The sequence below is a fragment of the Lepus europaeus genome, chromosome 12 (genome assembly GCF_033115175.1).
Source record: "Lepus europaeus isolate LE1 chromosome 12, mLepTim1.pri, whole genome shotgun sequence".
NCBI lineage: Eukaryota > Metazoa > Chordata > Mammalia > Lagomorpha > Leporidae > Lepus > Lepus europaeus.
Window position 1 is genome coordinate 75,398,891 of NC_084838.1, and position 12,757 is coordinate 75,411,647.

At 42.9% G+C, this 12,757-nt stretch overlaps 1 protein-coding gene across 1 annotated transcript in view; it reads left to right on the plus strand.

Moving 5' to 3' along the window:
- Window positions 1-926: 926 nt before the first annotated feature.
- PGM5 (phosphoglucomutase 5) overlaps window positions 927-12,757 on the plus strand; it is a 222,957-nt gene continuing 211,126 nt past the window's right edge. Inside the window, exon 1 of the mRNA XM_062207064.1 lies at window positions 927-1,237. Coding sequence (XP_062063048.1) covers window positions 977-1,237 — 261 coding nt within the window. The 5' untranslated portion in view covers window positions 927-976. The remainder of the gene's footprint in view (window positions 1,238-12,757) is intronic.

The following is a 12,757-nucleotide window of genomic DNA, read 5'->3' on the forward strand; positions in this document are numbered from 1 at the left end:
TAAAAGGGATTAATCTGGGCAAGAGTCCAACAGTGTGGACAGATACAGTGAGGACAAGCCTGTTTCTGAGCAGGAGCTGGGTAGGAAGGGGGAGAAGGACAAGAAGGAAAGATGTGTCTGTTTTCTGCTTCTGTGCTTACAACAATCAAGCAAGTGAAAAAAAATTTCATACTGCAAACCATCGTGCTTTGAGAGAGGCTGGGGCAAGTGTGGACAGCCGGGGTGGGACCTGCTGGTTGGAAGGGCCTGACAGTGTGATTCCCTGCAACAAATGTTCTCAGAGGGTGTGTGTGCACACCAGACACACGCAGCACCCAGCCTCCGATTTCAGCCCTGGCAGAAGATAACAATTCTCAGCTCGCCTTTCCAGGGTTATTTTTGGCGAGGGCTTGTTCTCTGATGGCAAAAGGTTTCAGCCGCCTCCCAACTCCCTCCCTGTCCTTGTTCAAAAGAGAAACTTGCATGCTTGAACTGTTCACCCCCAGAGAGACCAGGAGAGGGCTGCGGTGGGAGGGGAGAGGGCTGGGGTGCTTAAGAGGACCCCAGAGTGCGCTCGCTCCAGCTCTCCCGACGCGGGCTGGGGAGAGGCGATCGATCGCTGGAACTGCCGCAGGGGACAAGGTTGCTGGCGCCACAGGCGGGCTTTTGGGACACCCTGAAAGTGACTCCAGCTGGGGGAAGAAACCTAGGGCCACCTCGGGTGATCCGCTTGCGAAGAAGCTGGGCAGGAAAAAACTTTATAGGAAGATAGAGGCTAATCTTGGTGGGGACAGCAAGGGACACAGCGAGGGACGAGGGACGCGCAGGGAGGAGGAGTGGTTGGAGCCGCGGGAGGGCGCAGGGCGCTGGCTGGCTGGAGAGGGGGCCGGGCGCAGGGCGGAGTCCCAGCGCACCGCCAGGCCAGTGAGGGGCTCCGCGGGCTTCTCAGTCCTTCCCGGCTCCCGGAGCCGCGCGGCAGGACCTGCCAGGAGGCGCCATGGAGGGGAGCCCCATCCCGGTGCTGACGGTGCCCACCGCGCCCTACGAGGACCAGCGGCCGACTGGCGGCGGGGGGCTGCGGCGACCCACTGGTCTCTTCGAAGGCCAGCGCAACTATTTGCCCAACTTCATCCAGAGCGTGCTGTCGTCCATCGACCTGCGCGACCGCCAGGGCTGCACCATGGTAGTGGGCAGCGATGGCAGGTACTTCAGCAGGGCAGCCACAGAGATCGTGGTGCAGATGGCCGCGGCCAACGGGGTGAGTGACCCTCGCGCCCCTCGCTGCGGTGTTGCCACCGTCCCCTCCATTCACCACATCCCCCTTGCCACTCGCTGACCCGTTTGTGAGACACCACCCAACCCTGGCTCTGTCATTCTCCCTCTAGGCTCCAGGCTTCCGTCAGCAGAAAAGCCCTGAGGGGGCCCTGCCCTTTTCTGTGCCCTGCGGGGCGACTGGAACCTGCGGCAGAGGCCTGAATTCTTGCCCAGCTCTGTCCTTGTGCCGCACCTGCTCATTTTCTTGTTGGCGTTCTCTTCCCCATCCCTTTTCGTCCCACCACAGCTTTTAGACATTGTCCAAATGTGTTCATGGCCCACCCCTCCCCAAAAGACCTCTTTCCTAGGATCCCAACAAAGCTTTGTTTTTTCTTTGTGTGCTTTTTGCGATCTTCCTGTCCTCCCAGATCTTTGCTCTGGCAGACCTAACAGTGGCGTTGTCTCAGAACACACGCACACGAACACCAGTGTGGATCCCTGACCTTTGGCAGGGGTGGACCCTGAAGGATTTTAATATCATTGATTGGTTATCACCTTAGCGTTGTTCATTGATGAGTTTGATTAGTGTAAGAATGAGCAGAATCATTCGCCTGATGCTGTACAGCCTGGGCTCTCAGTTCCCAGGAAGCAGGCCTGTCTCTGGTCTGAAGTGAGATTCCCAGTGGCTTTGTTAAAGCAATCCCCAACTTTGCTCCAAGATGCCTTTTGGCATTTCATGCCTCTTCACCCTGTCTTCATCCCTGTTTCCTCTCCCTTCTCTCATGACTCTGCAGTGTGTTTGAGTCTGAATCCTTAGACCTGGGGTTGGCTCCTGCTCCCTTCCTTCCTTACCTATACCTGGAAGCACCTTTTGGTCCACCTCCATACTCTCATCTCCCTCTCCCAAAGTCTGGCAGCATTTCAAGGACTGCAAGAGGGATAGCCACAGAAGGGCAACCTAACTTCAAGAGTTTGTGGGTTGTCTGTAGGGAGCATTGCCTTAGAAAGTTAAGTCCAGCCTCGCTATTGCAGCCAAACACCAGACTTCTTTAAGGGAAGTCTGTTTTGCAGACCTGTAAATGAGTGTGGCTAGCTCTAAAAGTGAAACCAATCACCTGGCTTCTGGGTTCTCCCCCTCCTCCTGTTTATTTTCTAATTTCTTTTTCTTTTGGGATTGTCCATGTTTGTGTTTGTCTGTTGTCTTCTCCCTTCTCAGTGTTTCAGTCCTGGGGAACGAGGTGTTTGTTTTTAAATAGCCAGAAGCCATTGGGAGACCTGAGGGCATTGATGTGGGGGTTGGGGATGCTTTTCAGCTTCAGTGAGTAAAGATGCCAGAGATACAGGACTTCAGCTACTCTCTGGCTCCTCCCTTGGGATCGATGAAAGTTAGCTGCAATCAGGGAGTTGCATAGAGGTTGACAAATGATCTTTCACTCCTTCCTGACAAAGCTATTCCTGTGGAATGATGGCTGATAATGAGGCTTGGGAGAGCTGTGATAGCTTTTTGTACTCTTTTGTGGGCCAGTTTTTCCAGAACATGAGGGAAACACAGCCTGTCCAGTATTTATTCTGGGTTGGTATATTTTTGAAGCTGCAGTTGTTGCTTTGCATCGGTAAATCATTATGATTCTTTATTATTTTTTGGTCCATTTGACCATAAGGACTCTTTAATCTCTTACTTGAATGCATTTTCTCTAATACACACATTTTATTAACTTTGTAGTTTATTCTAGGAGATACTTAGCTTATGTGAATATATCTTTAAAATAGAGTTAACTTTAACCTAGCAGTTGTTATATAGAATAGGTGATTAAAATCTACCTAGAAGCACCAACTCTTCAATAATCTGAAAGTACTATTTCTGTGAGGGGTAGGCATGATGCAAGGGAATGGGAGACAGTTTCCAGAATTCCAGATGGCCAGCTTTAAGTAGTTGTTTCCTACTTCTGTTCACTTTCTGATGAAATTGTGCTAAAGCAATGCGAACAGTTAGAATAGTGAGGAGTCAGAAGGGTGGGCCAGGAGGACTCTGTAGTGATAAGCGTCATCCATCTTGCATGACTGAAAGTGGTGGGATGCACTTGTCATCTGATAGGTCATGCTTTATTAGATTTAGGAATGATGAAGTTTGATTCCAAAAGCTTTGACCTTTTTGGATTCTGTTGATATTTGTAAACATCTTTGAAAAGTAGAAAACTAGAATTTATTCTTTTTGGTATAACAAATCTGACTGGTAGGCTGTATTCTCTCAAAAAAATCTTGGTTTTTATCGGAAAAGTTAAATTGACAGGTTTTCTATGAAAAACTGAAATTGACTTTTGATTATATAATTGCCGAAAGAGACCAGAAGAATGAAAATTTTAAGATAATAAACTATATAATTTGTTTTGATGTCTCACAAAATTTGAAATAGATGCATTTCAAACATATACCTCTATAACTTGGCATTTTACAAAGGTTATTATGAAATTTTCAAACTTTCAGAAAACGGAGAAATTTAGTTAATGGCACCCATAGGCCCAAAACCTGTATTGTAAGCATTTTGCTCTATTTATGTTATTTTTTTTTTGCTAAAGTATTTTAAAGTATGTTAAATAAATTTTTTTTGCCTTTAAATGCTTCGATGTGGATCTCTAGAAAAATAAAAGTATTTTTCTGTATATAGTGCAGTGCCATCATCCCAAACAAAAAATGGTTTCTTTATTTCACTTATTACCCATTCTGCATTCAGATTGCCTTAATTATTCTGAAATATCTTTTACAGCTGCTTTTTCTAAACTAGTTTCTTCTGATCAAGGAACACACATTGCATTTGGTTATTTATCTCATTTCTTTTAATCTAGAATATACTGCCTAGATTAATTAATGAGTGTGGATTGTTGAAGAACCAGGTCGGTTGTACTGTAGAGTATTTCCCTTTCTGGAATTTTCTGATTGCTTTTGTGGGGTCATCTAACTTTTCACTCTGTCCCCTTTTGTTCTTGTTAACAGGAAATTAATTCTAAAGCTTAGCCTGTTAAGCCTGCTAGAACAAAGTATTGTGAACTCAGTGGCTTATAAACAAGAGACATTTCTTTTTCCCAGTTCTAGCAGCTGGGAAGTCCAGGATCAGTACACTGATGTTTTCAGTTTTTGGTGAGGACCAACTTCCTGCTTCATAGAATGGTACCTTTCTGCTGTGTGTCTTTGTGTAGTGGGGGGACAAGCTAGTTTAGTCCTTAAACAACTTAGTTTAGTTCTTTATAATGAAAATAGTCAAATTATGAGGACTTAATTATGGCTTAATCACCCCTAAAGGCTCTACTTCTAGCACCATTTTTACTGTGGGGGTTTAGGATTTCAATGTACAAATTTGGGGATGGAGGGTGCAAACATTCTGTCCCACTGTAAGGTTTAATTAGATGCAGCATCAATTTTTTTAAAAATAGGAATATTTCATAGGTGATGATTGTATTCATGTTACATCTTAATTAAGAAACATAGTCTCCAGTTGTCTTACTGTTCGTGATGCAAGATGACTGTATCCTACATTATTCCCACTCACCCTCTTGGGTCCAGCTGATAGCCCTTGGGGTGGACTTTGTACTGTGTCCATATTTAGCTTCTCCAAATTGTTGTAGCATTCATTAATAATCTTTGCCTGAGCTGATTATTTCATTTCATTAGGGGTTTGAAAATGATGATTTTTCTAGTTGTCTAATCCCTTCTACTTGTTTTAGCTGGCATATCTTATAAACTGGACATCTTCCTCAAAACTGAACAACTTGGTTATCCTGAAACACATAGTTCCTTCTGAAAAGGTACAATGTTTGTTTTTTCCCTCTCTTTTAAGTTATCAGTTTTTTTTTCCTTTTTTTTTTTTTTTTTTTTTTGGACAGGCAGAGTGGACAGTGAGAGAGAGACAGAGACAGAGAGAAAGGTCTTCCTTTGCCGTTGGTTCACCCTCCAATGGCCGCCATGGCTGGCGTGCTGTGGCCAGCACACCGTGCTGATCCGATGGCAGGAGCCAGGTGCTTCTCCTGGTCTCCCATGGGGTGCAGGGCCCAAGCACTTGGGCCATCCTCCACTGCACTCCCAGGCCACAGCAGAGAGCTGGCCTGAAAGAAGGGCAACCGGGACAGAATCCGGTGCCCCGACCGGGACTAGAACCCGGTGTCTTGGCGCCGCAAGGCGGAGGATTATCCTAGTGAGCCGCGGCGCTGGCTTAAGTTATCAGTTTTTACAGTAAGGATTTGATAAAACTTATACCTCCACAAATACTTTTTGTTTCACTTTTTGAATATCACTATGGATGATTGGATTTTTACATATTAAGTTACAGTAGATTAGTGAATAAATGAATAGATAACTTTTTAACTTGTTTTTGTAGTTTTTATGTTGCTATGTGAACTTACCTAAAAAGTCCTCAGAAGTATTTTAGTTCTCTTTTAAAGATGCAAGCTATGTCATAGTTTGTAGAACAAAAGAAAAATAACTGCTGTGTAAAGGAGTAATTGTTATCATTTAAATTAGTTGTGTTCAGCTTAGTTTGTATCCTATTTCTATTTCCATCTGTTTCAGATCCTCTGCAGTGGTTTAAGTCCTTTATAGATCAGTTTATTCTAATCTTTTCAACAGTTTAAGAGGAAGTACAACATAATGGTTACAGTCTTAGCTCTTTTCTGAATGAATCTACTTGTTGCTAAGAGCATTCTCTGAATTAGTTTTTTATTACCACAACAATATGGCTACGGTGAGCTATGTATGTAGGAAGGAGATTTGTTCCACCCCACAGTTTTGAGAGTCATCTTCTGAGATCTGGCAGCCTTATTGGTCTGGCTTCTGCTGGTGGCTTTCTTGCTGGCAGAGTCCTGAGGTAGCACAGAGCATCATGTAGCATGAAGGAACAAAACTTTATGTCTGAAGGGGCTCTTACAAAGCCGCGGATATTCAATCTCGGGGGTCCACCCCAAAGGCCTAATGGAACTCAGTCACCTCCTTGAGGCCTCACATTCAGACTCAATTGGATTAAGCTTCCACCCCTTTGGTACCATTAACACAAGACTTTGGAGATGAAACCTTTCAGCAGACATTCAGCATCCAGAGTAGCCAAACCATAGTACTCCTCCTTGTCCTCATCTTTTTTTTCACCCCTAAATCTCCTTTAATATGGGACAGATGATAGCACTATGTCTGCTTCAAGATGTTTTTGACTTCTCCTAAAGCTTTCTTTTTTTTTCTTTTTTTTCTAGTTTTTGACAGGCAGAGTGGACCGTGAGAGAGAGACAGAGAGAAAGGTCTTCCTTTTTGCCGTTGGTTCACCCTCCAATGGCCGCTGCGGTAGGCGCGCTGCGGCCGGTGCACCGTGCTGATCCGATGGCAGGAGCCAGGTGCTTCTCCTGGTCTCCCATGGGGTGCAGGGCCCAAGCACTTGGGCCATCCTCCACTGCACTCCCTGGCCACAGCAGAGAGCTGGCCTGGAAGAGGGGCGACCGGGACTAGAACCCGGTGTGCCGGCACCGCAAGGCGGAGGATTAGCCTAGTGAGCCGCGGCGCCGGCCCCTAAAGCTTTCTTTCTCTGGAGTTGATGCTGTATAGCATGACTGTCCAATGGAGCTTTCCCTGGAACCATTCTGTAATCGCCATTGTTCTAGCTTCTTACCTCTTATGTATACCAAATCCTTGAACTGTATCTAGTGTGACTGAACAACTGGATTTTGCATTTATTTAATTAACATAGAAATTTAAATAGCCACAAGTGATTTGTTGCTGCTACACTGGACAGCACAGCTCTATAAGCATTTGAAATGTTTGTTTTAGGCTGGCGCCATGGCTCAATAGGCTAATCCTCCGCCTGTGGCGCTGGCACACCGGGTTCTAGTCCCTGTCGGAGCGCCGGATTCTGTCCCAGTTGCTCCTCTTCCACTCCAATTCTCTGCTGTGGCCCGGGAGTGCAGTGGAGGATGGCCCAAGTGCTTGGGCCCTGCACCTGCATGGGAGACCATATGACAGCATCACTGAATTATCCTGGGAATTAAATAAAGGACTGCATATGACAGCATTTTGTAACAACTGTAGCACTAAGAAATGTAAAGGAATATTATGGGGGCCAGCACTGAGGCATAGCAGGTAAAGCTGCTGCCCGCAATGCCTGCATCCATTATGGACACTGATTTGTCCCATTTGCTCCACTTTGGATCCAGCTCCCTGCTAATGGCCTGGGAAAAGCAGTGGAAGATGGCCCTAATGTTTGGTCTCCTGCTACTCATGTGGGGAGACCCAGATGAAGCTTCTAGCTTCTGCCTGGCCCAGTCCTGGCCATTGTGACCATACGTGGAGTGAACCAGCAGATGGAAGATCTCTCATTGTCTCTATCCCTCTCCCTGTAATTCGGAATTTCAAATAAATATAAATCTTGAAGAAAGGAGTATTGTTATAATCAACTCAGTGTATTTCAGATATTTATGATCTGACTATATATATGTATTAAATGTTAATGCCTATTGTGAGCCCCTTGACAAACAATCTGTAGTCATGTTACAAGTTTTAGCCAAGAGAAAATCCATCTGAAGACTAGCCATGTACTGTACTGGCCATATGATGATTAGCAATGATGATATTAGTGTACAGCACAGCTTGCATGATTCAAGAACTTGTCAATGCCTAGTGAAATCTTTGACAGGAAGAAGGTGACATTTAATGGTATAAGGAAGGCTGGGTCATCAAAGGACCTGGTGTTGTCATTAAGCTAGATACTTAGGTGTTTGATTCTAATAGGCCATGGAAAGCTGTTTGTCCAAATAGTGAGAAGATACCTGGTTTGGCATTTATCAGAACATCCTGGGAAATAAATCTTGATTTGGTCTCAAAGCAAGGGGCCGATTTGGAAGTGAAGCAAGTTAGTAGTAGGTAGGAAGTAGTGAGAGCTGAAGAAGGAGAGAAAAGGGGAAAACATGCACTTCAGCACCTAGGAGATCTTTCCTGGAATGGATATGAAAAACTAGAGGTGAATAGCTCAAGATCATGACTCTAGAAGGAAAAAGAACTGAGTTGAGATTGCAATATATTTTCTACTGATGTTCTTTATGGAGTAAGGGAATGGAACAGGCTACTATAATACAGACATTACCGAGGGCAGGTTTGTGATAAATCCCAAAACTCTCAAGGCCTCCTGTGACTCTATCTTTCCTCCATTTATGAGTCCCATCCCTGAATTGTGCAATTAGGAGATCTATTATGTCAGCAATGGCAAACTATAGGGAGCCCATGGCTCCATCTATCTTCATGTTTGGGTCTCTTCATTCTTGACACTTTTAGCCACTAGTCTTCATTCACCCTTTTTATGGGGAAGTAAAAGGAGTGGGAGAGGTTTTGGGAACAGCTGGGCCCTCCCAGTTGCTGGGGTGGTTATTTTAAGCTTTGTTTAATGTGTCCAGAGACCCAGATGGCATTTTTAACTAAGCTGCTTTATTAAATCTTGTGATAAAGCATAATGATGTTTATTGAAAAGGCAGACACACATCGGCAACACTATGTGTGAAACTTGCCCTAAGAATTTTCTATAAAACATCTGTTCTCTTTGAGCTCGTTGTGAACTCTGCAAGTTTACTAGTTTCTGTGCAGATTTGAGGACGAGAAGTTGGAACTCGCTTTTAGAAGAGTCCAAGCATAGATATTGGATCCATCAACCTTAACTCTCAATTTTTTTGTACCCTGGATGCTCTTCTGTTAGACAGTAGTCACATAACCAAGTACTGTAATACAATTTGAACAATATTGGGAATGATAAGCAGGAAAAAATAGATCCAGATTGCCCAGAACTTTTAATATTGAAGATTCTGTTTCAGCCTATAGCTTTGAGAGCTAATTAGAAAACAATCAGGAATTGGCCAATATGTTCTACTTGTTACAAGTACCGCTTGTATGTTGATAGCCAAAGGGAAAATTTTAGGTCCTTTAATGTGATTTGACTCTCTTAGTTGTTAAGTAAGAGGGCATATAGAACATACATAAAAGTTGGTAAAATGCAAATTCTTTGATTTCATCTTTCATCTCTTAAATTTTCAGTGATATTACCTTTTGGAGTAATGTCTGCCATTTGTATGGTGAGTGAATTTTCAGGAACCCTAGAGAACTTTCTAGCTTGAAGACATGGATTTTTTTTTTTTTTTTACTTTTCCTTCCCCCTTTTAACTCTGTACTATTAGGTACTTTTACAAATATATTATTTAGTTATTGCCTTTCTACTATTTTAATAAGAGTCCTGGTTTTTAGCTAGGGATATCTTGTTTAGTATTTAGGGATTTCTAATGGAAAGAGAGAGGACTCTGAAACCAGAGGATCAGAGTTCATTTGACAGATCTCTGAAGATACTGAGAAGAGAGTTTTACAACAAATGATTATTATCTACAACATACGAAAATCTCTTCCAAAGCAATAAGGAAGCTCAGACTATTCAGTGCATTGTCAGTAAGTACAACAAACTTGGAAATGTAACCAACTCCATTAATAAACAAGGAAATATGAGTAAAAACAGCCCATTTATTTATAAAGTAAAAATATTGAAAATGCTTGGAGTTCAATGTTGAAAAATTGTCACGTTTGTAAATGGTTGGTGGAAATGAGATTGATACAGCTTTTTAAACAGTTTGGCAGTGTATGTAAAAATTAATAGCATACCTTTCCAATAACTCAGGGTCCCTTAATCTAAGAATATGTCCTATAAGATATCCTAGCATCAATGTGCAGGCATTTAGGTAGAAGATTAGTCATTGCAGCACTGTGCTAAGAAAAACTCAGAAACAATCTATATGTTCAGTAGTAGAAAACAGGTACATGATTATGGCATAGCCAAGCAATGAACACCATTAAAATTCACAAAGAAATTGGGTCTGTTTGTAACATGACAGTGATATGAATGACAGCTTGTTAGATGAAAAAAGTAGTTAAGGGAGTACTGTATGTGTCATGATCCAATTTCCATGAAAATGATATAGGTATAGAAATTAGGGTTGCAAGAACATACTCCAGTCAGTGGTGGATGTAAGTCTGTGTGTGTGTGTGTTTTGTGGAGGAGAGGAGAATCCTTCCTTTATTCTGCACTTACTCCTCTTGATTGAAAAATCATATATGCATTGTTTTCATAATTAGAGCACATAGGTAGAGAATAGGGAAGAAAAAAGGCACTCTGGTTTTTAGTCATGATCCCACCGTTTGCAACCTGTGTGACCAAGGGAAGTCACTTAGCCTCCAGGAACTTGTTTCTTCATTTGTAAAAATAGGGAAAGTGCTAATTCTTTCCCCTACATCTTTCAGAGTTATTGGCAGGACTCAGTTAAATTGAAATATTTTGTTTAATCATATAACAGTATTATGACTGAGGAATTTTGCTCTGATTAAAATAAAAGAAGGGCATGTATGTGTTTTCATCTCGGTAGCTTTATATGTTTTCAGCTCGGTGCCTGTTGATGTGACCATGATTGTCCTGCTTGACTTTTGACAGTTTTCTATGCAACTGCTGAAGGCATGACCCTTCCCCACCCCCAGACACACACGTATTACACACTCATGCACACAGAAACATACTTGCACGCACACTCTACCACTCATCTTGAGCAGCTGCTCCCATGCAGAATTTAACTCACCCTAGAGGACTTTATTGGCATGGTTCCATACATTATTTCCTGTTTAGAATGGACTGAGCCAATGCCATTCCTTTCTGTCTTAAACCTTTGTGAGACTCAAGCTCTGTTAAAAACAAACCTCCCTTCCCCAGTGGCTGCCCCACTGCCCCCTAGTGAGGCCAGCTCTCAATCTCTACTCATTTCATGAGGATTTTGAAACCTAATGGATTGGGCCATGTGAGAGAATACCTAGAGGAACAGACCAAGCAGGGGCAGAGGCTCCACACTAATCTACTGAGTGGTCTGCAAATGCACAGCTGTGGGTGTTCATGATGCTTTCAAGTGTTTTGTCAGGATGTTTGTCAGGGGCCTGTTCCTACAGCCCTGCTGAATGTTTGCTTAGGAGGCATAATCTCTTTTTGGACAGGATCTCCCAAATGTAAAGTGACAGATGTTAATGTGGAATATAATACGGAGGACCCAGCTTGGCTGTCATAAATAACAGTAAATTGTTTAATCTTGCTGAGTTGTAAATCTGTGATTGCCAGAGGTCTTTAGTTCACTGCAGCATTGTAGAAGGGATGGGGGCACTTAGCAAATGCAGTTACTACTTCCCAACCAGACAGAAGTTGACTTAATGATCTTCATCTAAAAATCCATATAAATGTATTTAATTGATTATGATAACTGCTCAGAGAAAATGTTTAACTCAAGAGACTGAGTTTTTTTGAAATTGTATGTGTGTACACACATACATATAAGGTACATTCTACCTGTAAATAATATACACATATATATTCCATCTATAAAAATGCTAAAGATACTGAGTGGATTGTTTTGTTTTGAGTATCTATAATTATTGTAAGAAGTTTAGAACATTCTTAGAAGATGAAATTTGAAGTTTATTTTGATGTAAAACATTTTGAAATTCATGTATAGTTTTTCTTTTTTTAAACATTTGTTTTATTTATTTGAAAGAGTTACAGAGAGAGGTAGAGACAGAGAGACAGAGAGCTTCTATCCGCTGGTTCACTTCCAGATGGCTGCAATGGCCAGAGCTGCGCCGATCCGAAGCCAGGAGCCAGGAGCTTCTTCCAGGTTTCCCACGTATGTGCAGGGGCCCAAGGACTTGGACCATCTTCTACTGCCATCCCAGGCTATAGCAGAGAGCTGGATTGGAAGAGGAGCAGCTGGGACTAGAACTGGTCCCCATATGGGATGCTGGTGCTTCAGACCAGGGCTTTAACCCACTGCGCCACAGCGCCGGCCTCAATGTATAGTTTTTCATAATATGAACTTCCATGAATTTTGGGAAAACCCTTTGTATATATAAAATCATCAAATATTGTATGTAAATGTGATTTCTATTTACTTATAAAGCTGTTGGCTGCAAAGTACTCTTAAGTGTCTAGATAGTTTATCAAATAGCACATGTGTATACACAGGCCCGTCCCTCTTAAGCTGAATCTTCTAGTGTGGACATACAAGTGTTTAACAGGAGGATTGAGCAGGGTGCCAAGTGTTAGAAATATTTGAAGAATGTACAAAACTAAAGGGGTTACCTAAATGTTCCCAAATGATATGTATTTATGACAGTGAGTAGCACTTCATGCTGAGTTGGAGAGAGAAGAGTAAGAAGCACAAACAGTGTAGATTGATTTTTTTAAAAAACGATTTATTTATTTGAAAGGCACTATTACAGAGAGGCAGAGAGAGAGAGAGAGAGAGAGAGAGAGAGAAAGTCTTCTGTCCACTGGTTCATTCCCCAGATGGCTGCAATGGCTGGAGCTGCACCTATCCAAAGCCAGTTTTTTTTGGGTCTCCCATGTGGGTGCAGGGGCCCAAGGACTTGGGCCATTTTCCACGGCTTTCCCAGGCCAGAGTAGAGAGCTGGATTGGAAGTGAAGCAGCTGGGACTCAAA